We start from the raw sequence: 11,357 nt of genomic DNA on the forward strand, positions 1-11,357 counted from the left end.
GCGTCTTTTGGCGCTCTTTCCTTTCACCACTGTAATAATTGTGCTGATCAGAGCCTGATTTAGTTATGTGATGGTAATTATATCGCACTGTCTCTCCTCTCTGCCCTCTCCTGTCCTCTCTCAGGCCAACCTCTTCCCTGCTGCTCTCGTGTACTTTGGCTCGGACGTGAAGACAGGTTTGTTAACGGCGACTTCCATTTCTGTGCGTCTCTTTCATCTCCTGTCCAAAGCAATGACATCAAATTAATCCTGTTTACCCAAAGCCCCCTCACCACAGAGGGCATGCTGGGTAACTGTGTGGCGCAGACGCTGGAGACGATGTAATGAAGTGCATGTTTTAGTATGCTGTGATTTAGTCATATAGTCAGAAATGCCTCTCCACTCCGTTTAGCTGAAGAGTGGCTTTCGGCAGTAGATCATTACAGCAAAGCCCTCGACTCCAGATCACTTGGTGATGCAGTTCAGATGTTTCAGATATTGACCTTTTCATCTGGTGTCTTATCCTGTTACCTAGCAGCCTTGCATAAGTGACTTTGACAGGCCACAATTGGTGAAAAGTATGCACTTCTTTGTGTTTGTTGACAGAGTCCTACCTGCACCATGATCTTGTGGACAGCAGTGTGTCTGCCCTGCAGGCTGATGAGCTCATTGCTGGGTATAGTATCCCATCCTTTCTTCATGTTTTATCCCTCCACCTTTTTTTGACCTTCTGTTTCTCTTTTTTTATATTTGCTATGTTCTTTGTTCATTTCAACGTAAATAACAGTGATAGTTCGGTTAAAAAAAGAAACTGTATAGTCAGTCAGCCAGGATATGATTGGTGTCTGAAATTTGCATCTGTAGTTTTGCACTGGATCTACAAGCCTAATGTAGCTAACAACAGAGGCTTGTAGCCCAATATGCAAACTATATAAGTCAGGGCCATAGCTACAGGGGGCCCACGTTTTTCATTAAAGACGCCATTTCTTGAACAATGTAAACATAGCATTAGCTAGATCCACTGTCTGTGCTGATGGTGAGAACTTAGCTGAGCTGTGCCTAGTTCTTATAGGCTACTTACCTAGCTAGCGTGTAGTAGTAGTAGTAGTTCATTGTGGTAAACAAAGTTCAGTACTTTGCAAAAGTGACAAACATTACAGTATTCTGTACCATTTAAGGTGAAACTGAAAATTTGAATGAGAATCTGGCAAGTAAGAATCCAACTTCAGCCAAAGAAGACACTTTTTTTCATTAAAGACTTTTTGTTTTTTTTAATATAGCATTAGCTTGATTTTTTTTTTTTATGCTATATAGAACCATTTTTACGGTTCTTTATAGAGTTCTTTAAAGAACCATAAACAGCTGGTCTTCCATCATACAGAAGAACCATTTGACCATGCAGAGAACAATTTATGCCTTCAAATGGTCATTTGAGGCTGAAGTTGGCTTTGTCAGCTTCTTATGTGAATTTTCCATTCCACCTTAAATGGTGCAGCAGTTAACTGCTGTACCGTTTATTGTTAACCTCAGCTTCTAATTGTTATAGTAACTAATGTTAGCTAGTTAAATTTGAGCTAAGCAGCCATGTTCTGTGTTTATTATTTAAAAATATTCCCCTCTGATTATGATAACGTACTGGGTAATTTTCTGATGATTCAGCTACAGCGAATATAGCTAGTTGGTGGTTGTTATCCTCTCTATAGTGACATCTCTTGGACCTAATGCTTGCAAGCTGGCCCCCTCAATTAACCATGCACCTCCAGTGCAAAACTAAAGGAGCAAATTTCAGACACAGTCAGAAAAATTTGAGTTAAGAGAAAAATTTAATTTTTTATTAATTTAAATAAATGCAGATCTTCCCCTTTAAATCCAGAAATCCAACCTAACATGTACCTTCTGTACCTAACATGAAATGATGGGCAAGAGTTAATCCTTGCTTATGACAGTGGAACAACTCAGTTAATTATGCCCTGCTCGAGAGGACCCTGAATGCCCCCAAAACACACAAACACTCACACACAAACTCACACATTGCCCTCAATTGCCTCCACAGTTTCAGAATACAGTTGCACAATCACTTCAGTCACTTGCTATCTCTCCCTCGTCCCCACTCTGCGGCTGTTTTTCTGGGAGGATACTCATCCGCCTGGCTGGAATGCCTTTGAGGTTCTTTCCAAATGGGAATGTTCCACTGAAACCACGGGTCCCCCCCCCGCCACACACACACACATACACACAGACACACCTTTACAACCCCCATTCCCCATTCCGCCCTCATTTCCTCGAGCCCTGCACACATTTCCCTTCATCCTCTCCTGTCTAAAGATAGCAGCTTGTTTCCCAGTATCCCTGAACCCTCACACACACACTCATTCCCTCCCACCTGTTTCTCTTTCTCCTTCATCAGGGTATACACACACACCCCTCTTGAGGATTCACTTCAAAGGGGATGCCATTTCCTGCCACTGCCTGGCATGACATGTCAGTATGATGACTTAATGGGACAACTGACTGATAAAATCGGATGATGTTAAGGCAAGACACTGTAGAAATGACAATTTTGGTTCCGCCTGCAAGAGTCAGTGTGTATTACTGAGTCATTGACTGACTGACTGATCTTCATTGTTGAAACACACACGGGGAAGTGTTGCTGTACACTGTTGATTGTCGCCCTCACGCCTTCCCACTGCTACCAATAGAACACTAACAAATACAGGAAGAAAGCAGAAAAACATCATGGTTCTAAAAAGAAATTACTAACAGATGAACTATCGCGGCAGGAAGTACTTCTGCTTGAGCTTGAACTGTGACTTCAGTCTGAATTTTTACTTCATCTCACTGTTTAACTGTTTCTGGTGAGGATACAACCACCAAGCACCAGTACATGATCACTAAGTACACCAGCATGTAAACATAGTATTTTGATGTGTCACATTAGCTAACATTAGCTGGCTCAGAAGCTATAATGCTAACACTATTAGAATGTGTTAGCAGCTAGAGAACAAGCTGTTTTACATTTCTCTGAGAAATTGTAAATCTTCTTGACTCTACACATCATTTTGAGTAGACATTTGTACCTGTGCATGTGTGTGTGAGTAGAAATCATCTTAGAGTCTGATAGATATGTTACTGTGGTACTATGCTAGCTTGTTATTATAATTTATACCTAGCTGGAAAGCTAGCTAAATCTATCTAGATGTGGCTCTTTTACTGCCCTGTTGCGGCTCCACAGAATTAGATTATTAGGTAAAAATAAAATAATCCTCCTTTACAGTAAAATAAAGCTCTGCTGATCGTTCTAACACAGTTGTAACAATAAATAGCCTTAAACACTGGAGTTATGTGTATAACTGCTTATTCACCTTTTAACCCTGAAAATTGGCACACAGGTTACATAGCAATGCGGATAACAGTCTCACCTAGTTAGTAGCTAATGAAAAGGCAAAGAGAGAGATTTGGAGACGAATGGACTTATTTGCATTTATAATCACTCCAGCTGTTTTTTTGATACATTTAATCTGCAGCTAGAAACTGTCAAACACTATAAAGTCAGCTTCTCATTCGCCAGCTTCTTGTTCGAATTTTCACGTTCCACCTTAAATGGTGCAACAGTTAGCTAGCCACATAGTTAGCTACATTCTGGCACCTCAGGATTTAAGGTGGAACGGGAAAATTCGAAGCCGCCAAATGAGAAGCTGAAAAAGTCAAACGTTAGGAAACACTTTGCAAGTAACTGTTCTACTTTTGCGGAAAAGTTTCCTGCCAGAGATGCGAGAAATGCAGCTATAGCTCAGCTAAAGCTTAAAGCAGAGCAAAGTAAGTCTGCATTTAATTTATATTGTATTTTTAGCTTGTGTTAACACATTAGCACATACTGAGACATATTTACAGCCAAGATGGTGAAACTTTAATAAAATGGGCATGAAATGTTGTGGCTCCCAAGGTGGTTTGATTTTTTGTTGAAACTTGACAAAATGGCTCTTCTTAACAATTGGGTTGCGACCCCTGACCTAGCTGGAAAGAACACAGATTGTTCCCACTATTGCTCCTTTATAAGTACTGGATCAGAGAATTGAACACCACTTCTATCATAATAAGAATTCTTGATTTACTTGAACAATGACTAAAGAACGGCATCATCATTATTATTATTATCATTATTATTATTATTATTATTATTATTATTGTACAGTGATGTGATGCTGAAGTCAAGCAAGCTAACGTTAAATTGGCTTTTTTAGATTTGGTTGCATCTATATTGCATCTGTAGCATGTCTTTCCTTAAACTGTAGCCATAAAACTGCCAAAACTCAACAGAAATATATTAATTTCAATGTGTTTAGTTAATTCACATTCACTTCATCTTACTGTATTTTTATGAAGGCTAAAGTCCAGCAACACTTGGCACAATCGCATCATGTCATATATCACTGACAAGCTCTGTCTGTTTCCTTTATACTAATGTCAATACGCCAGCGATGCATAATACTCAATACATTTAGTTGCTGACTATCTAACCATCTATCTGGTATATTTAGTGCAGTTAATGTTATTAGCCTGGGAATATACAGCCAATCATCATCCACTCAGTTTACTCAACATCATTTTACACGTTTTGATGTTTTGAGTCATACACTTACGTTGATTTGGGCTACAGACAGTACAAAATGGCTTCTTCTTAAGCCTCTATACTACATACAAAAACTTACGCAAGCTCCTTTTCCACAGGTTATGATAGAACATTTACAGACATGCAGTTCACACTATATTAATATAACCTGGGGTTACTTTTTCTGTTGTTCGTTTTATAATAGGTAGGAGCCACAACAGTTCATATCAAGGACTGCCATGGCGGATTCTGACAGGACTAAAATCAGTGAAAAACACCAATAATAATTACATTATCATCCATCCCTTGGTACAACAAATCCTATCCGAATATACTTAAAACTGGTATCCGTGATTTATTATTTTTTTTCAGGCCCTATTAGTAAGTGTACCAATATCCTGCGCTCTACGTTTGCCCAGGGATGCGTACAGCGCGGGGCCGCCCAAGGCTCCTCAGTGAGGATATGGATGTTGGTAGAGGAGCAGCAGGTGGCTGGTGTCCCGCGCTGCGGAAATGCTTGTAGCCGGAAAGATTAAGATGTTTGCACTGAAGTGGCTCTCCACAGGAAGCTTCTAATAACAGCAGCCTCTCAAGAGGTCATGACCTTTCACCTCTTTACTCTCTTCTCCCTCACATGAAAGCGGTCAGGAGAGACTGGGTTAACCCTCCAAATCACAGACACACTAAATACATCGTCAAGCCTAAAAGCACTTTTAGAGGACCAAAGCAGCGGAACTTGTTGTCTTCTTAAGCCTTTCTGTTGTCTTCTCTCTCTCTTCCTTCCTACTTCTGTACAAATGTTTGATATCCTCCCCTTTAATCTTTGTCTCTCTCTCTTTTTTCATCTTATCCCTCCTCTCTCTTCAGCTGCATTCCCAGGTCCCCTGCTCCGTCCTCCAGCACTCTGCCCCCTGAAGACTCTCTCCCTTTAGAATCCAGTGAATCCTCCAGCACCCAGCAGAGCTCAGAGGACACTTCAGACCCTCAAAGCCAGGCACCCAAACCCGCACGCACTGACCCGGCCAAGGTACCCAAGTGGCTTAAACTACCAGGTGTGTTCAGGTTCATATCCTATCAGAATGGACAAGCTCTTCGCCATTGTATATTGTACATACTTAGTGATGCACAAAAAGAAAATTCTTGGCCAAAACCGAACGAATCTAACAAGAATTAAAAGCACTTTACATAAAGCACATTTACATAAAATTACTAAAATAGTTACGGTATTTAGGCTCCAGCCCCCTCAACAACACAGGACAGTTGGTCATCCAAGGCACTGAATTCCATAATTTCTTTAGTTGTGACACTGTTTTTTGTCAATTTTAATTTTTTTTTAAAAAACAGTCTGCAGACAACATTAGCATGCTAGCGGAGCCTTTCATTCCTGCTTCTGTTGTTTTGCTGTATTCTGTGTATCAAGCGGAGTTCAGTCTTTTTAAATGGTATCAGACCAGTAGTAGAGAAGTTCTTGGGTGTCATACTTGCTCTTGATGTTTGACATAAACAGTGATTACAAATTGCTTGTCTAATGTCCCTCATATAATAGTTCTAATAAATTATATATACTATAATTGTATAATTTTAATAAATAGTATATAATTATGGCCAACATTTTTACTGTTGATCTGATGCGGTTTATGCTTTTTTGAACATGCCTGACTGGCACAGGAGGCTGAAAGGAACAGTGTTATTTTATTGCTGTTTCTCATTTTATTACTGTTTACATTATTTCTGAAGTCTTAGATTTGACTCTTGGTTTTGAATCTTTAAATTTTGGTCCAGATTTTCAACTGTTTTTCTTTGTGGACCAAAGACCAAAAGGTTTTGACCTTTCTCGGTGGCCGAAATTCCAGTGCATCCCTAGGACAGTGATAACAGAAGGAAGCAGTATGGTAGTTTGAACCCTTTCCTTTACTGTCTCTGTATATATTGAGAGTTTGTTCACTGCTGTGTTATCTTTTTGCCTTAGAAATGCACAAGAGATTCTGTCTTAAAGGACTCATATTCTTTATTTTTGTGTACTTATTGCCCCTAAAGTTCACTTTGTGATGTTTTGTCATTTTATTTTCTAAAACAATCATAATATATAGTTTATATTACTGTTTTTTTTCTTTATCTTTCAGAATTAAAAAGGCCATTTTTGTTATAGTGCCTGTAGGACTTATATATGTAAATTACCTCTGTTCTGTTTGGCTACCCTCATTCAGAAAGCAGGTCAGAGAGAAATGTGCTGAACAGACTGATGCATTCAGACTAAAAATGACATCAAACTGCTGTAGGCTGAATGGATGGCCATACATAAATGTGTTTATGATTGTGACATCACAAGACGTCAGACAGTGTTGTGACATCACAACCATGATGGATTCAAAACAGCCTGTTTTGGCACTGGCTGATGGGTGAAATTTGAAACGTGAAGTGTTAACATAGTACATTAAACTCTTATTTAAAAAATTCATTTTTTTTAAATGAACACTGAGGATGCTGCTCAGTTGTATGTGTTGACAAAGATTTTAATCACAACTGGAGTCACTCAGGAATACAGCTTTGAAATGTCATCTTTCGTAACAAATAAAGAGCAAAGATGTAGACAAAGTATCTGGATTTCCTTTGGAAGCAATAACTCATGATTTTAGAGATGTAAAAAAAGCGGTAATGGGACTTTAGACGGTTCCATCTTCCTCTTAGTTCCTCCCGTGTCCTGCAGTATTAAGCTATAACAGACCTTCAGAATTCCTCTCTGACCTCCACCCTCAGCCCTTTAAACCACAAACACTCACACTGCCTACTTTGCTGCTGGAGATAAGGGCTTTCACAATAGGGCACCTTCCTTCCTTCCCTCTCCCTCTTCACAGCCTCCACCTCTACCAGGCCTCCGGGGTGCTGCAGGCTGTCCCACAGCCCCAGCAAAGGGGCCCAGTCTGGACCACATGAAGCAGCGCAGGGCCCCTGGCTCCAGGGCCCCTGGGCCTCGTTTCTCTCTGTTGTGTGTTGAGCTGTGGTCACGGTGGCAGCCACTCTGACGATCCGTTTCGTTTTCACATGTCTTTATTGTGCTTTATTGTGTTCTTCTGGATAATTCTCACACGCAGTACAGCCCTTTTGTCTTCTGGGATGGAAAATAGAGAGTGAGAGAAATAAAGAAGGGCTGATTGATCTTCTCTGTTACATGTTTGAATTTCGTTCAGAAGCTTTTGAGGGTTTAGAAGCTTTGGAGTTGTACAGAGAAAGAAGAATGCCTTGGAAGTTCTGAATGGACAACACTTGTATTGGCTAACCATTTCATCATGTTTTCTGAGAACACACTCAGCAGTGCTGTTAAAGACTGACATTTATTAACAGTGGACAGTGACCGTGCGTCTGTTTTATTTTGTGCTTATTCAAGGATTTTTGGCCACCCTCTGTTTCACTGTATTCGAGGGAAGTATCCTCGCTTTTACAAACCCATGTAACTGCAGTAAAATGGGTTGACAAAAAAAAACAAGCTTATTTTAACAACAGTTTTAAGCAAACTTCTCTTATGCCCTAGATATCTTCATGGCCAAAAGTATGTGCTTGTGGTACATCTCATTTCAAAACCATTTGCATTCATGTGGAGTTGGATTCCCTGTATTTCTGTGATAGCCTCCACTTTTCTGGGAAGGCTTTCTGTTAGATTTCGGGAACATTTGTCCAGCCACAAGAGCATTAGTGAGATTGTACTTATAAGGCCAGCCTCACCGTAGGCTTTCCATTTCATCTCAAAGGTGTTAAGATTAAGATGTCATTACAATGAACGCCATTGTAATGTTACCCTTCACTGGAACTAAGAAGCCCAACCTATGTAAAACAGCCCTAGACAATTATTCCTCCTCATCCAAACTTTACAGTTGGCACTACACATTCGGACAGGAAGCTTTCTCCTGGCATCCACCAAAGCCAGCTTTAAGCGTGATTACTCACTTCAGATAATGTGTTTTCACTCCTCCAAAGTGTAATGATGGTGCGCTTTACACCACTTTAGCCAGTGCTTGGCATTGCCCCTGATGTTAGACTTGGTTGTGGAAACCCAGTTCATGAAGATCTGGACAAAGAATTTTTGTGCTGATGTTGCTCCTAGAGGCAGTTTGGAGATCTGTAGTGAGTATTTTAACTGAGATTTAATAACAATTCATTTTTATGAGCTGTGTGCTCAAGCACACAACGGGCCTCTTCTGTGAGTTTATGTGGCTTACCGCTTCACAGCTGAGCTGTGGTGGCTCCTAGATGTTTCCACATCACATTCCAAGTTGAGTGGGGCAACATTTTAGGAATTCATCAAACTGGAAAGATGGCATTCTATGACCGTGCCAAGCTGTTCAGTACAACACATTCTATTGCCAGTGATTGTCTATGGACATTGCAAAGCTATATGCTTGGTTTATATTTTTGGCCATGTAGTGCAAGTAGCTGATAACTGGAGCAGCTGTAGAGTCCAGACTCTAGAAATGACTAGGATTTTAATTTTGAGTCATTTTTATAGCTGTGATAATAATAAGAATTAGATGCTGCAGAAGTGTGTAGTGCTGCTTATGGTACACTTTCAGTGTATTTTCCCTTGCATTATTTCTTTTAACATTTTTACACCTTTCTTTCCCTAGGTAAGAAATAACATGGAGTCACCAAGTTACTGGAAGATGTCTTAAAAGAGGCCTGAAGAAGAGATTCCTCTGCAGCAGAAAGCCTCCTCAGATGATGATAATGGAAATAATAGCAAAACCACTGTATCAGAAATTGGTTCACAGTGCAAATAGCGCCAAATTCACAGTTTTAGAATAAAATCCTGAGATGCTTTGTTAATTAAAGCTGACGTCTATTGCCAAATGTTCTTGTAGTCCGTTTTTTTCTTGCATTTTTCAGCACTTTTTCACAAAAGTATGAAGTTCAACTCAGCTGCCAGAATAACACTTGCAGAAGGATTTCACTCTTCACAGCTGTGCCGTTCTGGGTCTGTAGTTTAAAGCGAGTCTTTTTCCATCACAGAGAGATTTCACAGCATATTGGTTCCTCTGGAGCATTTGACCGCATGCCAGAGTACAGTAAATGATAGTCTATTTTATTTGTACATACAGTCACTAGTTTTAGGATTGATGAGCATTTTCAAAATTTTAAATTAAACTGTTTGAAATTGAACAGTAAATCTAGTGTGTTGTTGTTTGGGAACTAGTCAATTTAATTAAGTCCTCTTCCGCTATCTTACAAATTGTTTCTAGTTGCATTGGATCAGGTTGGTTCAGTAGAGTTTAGCATCAGATTACTGCTATTAGTGATGGTGTGTTGGCCTAACTACGATAAATGTAGCAGACAAGTGATCTTGTTGGCAGACCTTGGCTGGTACATTGCTTTCTGAGGTAACTAACCATGTGAAAGGTAACGGTAACAGATGAATGCAGTCATGACGGTGTGCCCTGCAAATATGCGAAATGATTCTTGTCATACTTGATGCTACATGCAGTGGCCCCAAAAAGTATGTGGACACTTTAACCATTTACCTTTGCTAAACTGCATGAAGTTCTTCGTAACTTCATAAAGTGTTTATCAAAATGCGAAAAACACTTTTAGCAAAGTGCATATCTGAAAGAAGAATTGTTAAACCAAACATTTTGGTGTCATTGAAGTTAGCATCAACAAGTACGTTAGAAGCCAGCCAACATGGGGCCCCCCCAGGAGGTATTTCACACACTGCTGTAGGCCTTTTGGAAATTCTAGATACATCACTTACTTTAAATACGAGCAGCAGCCCAATCATTGAGTTGAGAAATGGAAAACAGCGGCAGCTTTATGCCAGAGCTCAGTACTAAGTCGCTGTGAAACTGCTACAAAGTAAAACATGCTTTTATGTCTGTCACAAACTTCAGGTAAAACATATAATGTCTTTTCAAAGCTTCAGATATCTCAAAAAATGTTCATGTGAATTGCCATTAGCTTAGTGCTAACTACTAGAATCCTATAGGGACACTAGAAGAAGTTAGAATTATCGTATTGGTGTGTTTTTGTTTTGATTGAGTTTTAAGGTTTTTTGGCTGGAATTGAAGGCTTTGCTCTAATATTAATGGTTTGCCACTGAGCATCAGCATTGGCTGACACTGAAGGTTGCAATATCGGTATTGATATTTGAAAAGAAAAAGTGGTTTAGTGCCATCCTTGCCTGTAACAATATCAAAACTTTTAGTGCTATATAGAACAATTTACAACAGGTGCTCCATCATAGAAAACCTATTCAACATGCACCATTTAAGCATTCCAGTGGGTCTTTAAACTGTCCATAGTTGTGATTAAAATATAACTATTACCTTTTTTAAGGCTGTAGAAGTGCATGTCTAGCTGCTGTTGAGATTAAGATTAAACCTAGAGGCATAAGATTATTGTGGTTACCATTTCTGATGCCATTTTGCTCATTGCTGTATTAAAGGAATTTGGTTTCCCTTGTTTTTTTTTTTTCTAGAAGAAGGGGGAAGCATTTAGAATTTGGTTCAAAAAACAGGGTGCTGGAAATGCCAGATGGCAATGGGAAGCTATCCTTCAGTGAAGTTCCCTTTTGGCCACTTGCAATTTAACTTACTATTGGTGGCTTTTTTTTAAAACCCTATCCAATGCTTTGATGTTCACGGTCCCACTGTTCCTAAACACTCTCCCTCTCTCTCTCCGCTGCCCATCTGAGGGAACTTCAAAGTGTCCAGAGGGGGTAGCCTGGTGCTCCTGGCACTTGTCATTCCTTAACTAGCTGACTGCCCCTCCGTGCCCTGCTCTT

At 39.8% G+C, this 11,357-nt stretch overlaps 1 protein-coding gene across 1 annotated transcript in view; it reads left to right on the forward strand.

The window, feature by feature from the left end:
* The window catches only part of aspscr1 (ASPSCR1 tether for SLC2A4, UBX domain containing), a 46,995-nt gene extending 37,565 nt beyond the window's left edge, over nucleotides 1–9,430 (forward strand). The window contains exons 14-17 of the mRNA XM_036586474.1: nucleotides 125–176; nucleotides 586–655; nucleotides 5,456–5,640; nucleotides 9,208–9,430. Coding sequence (XP_036442367.1) covers nucleotides 125–176; nucleotides 586–655; nucleotides 5,456–5,640; nucleotides 9,208–9,218 — 318 coding nt within the window. The 3' untranslated portion in view covers nucleotides 9,219–9,430. The remainder of the gene's footprint in view (nucleotides 1–124; nucleotides 177–585; nucleotides 656–5,455; nucleotides 5,641–9,207) is intronic.
* The last annotated feature ends 1,927 nt before the right edge of the window (nucleotides 9,431–11,357 follow it).

Source organism: Colossoma macropomum, unplaced genomic scaffold, assembly GCF_904425465.1.
Source record: "Colossoma macropomum unplaced genomic scaffold, Colossoma_macropomum, whole genome shotgun sequence".
In the NCBI taxonomy this organism is placed as follows: Eukaryota; Metazoa; Chordata; class Actinopteri; order Characiformes; family Serrasalmidae; genus Colossoma; species Colossoma macropomum.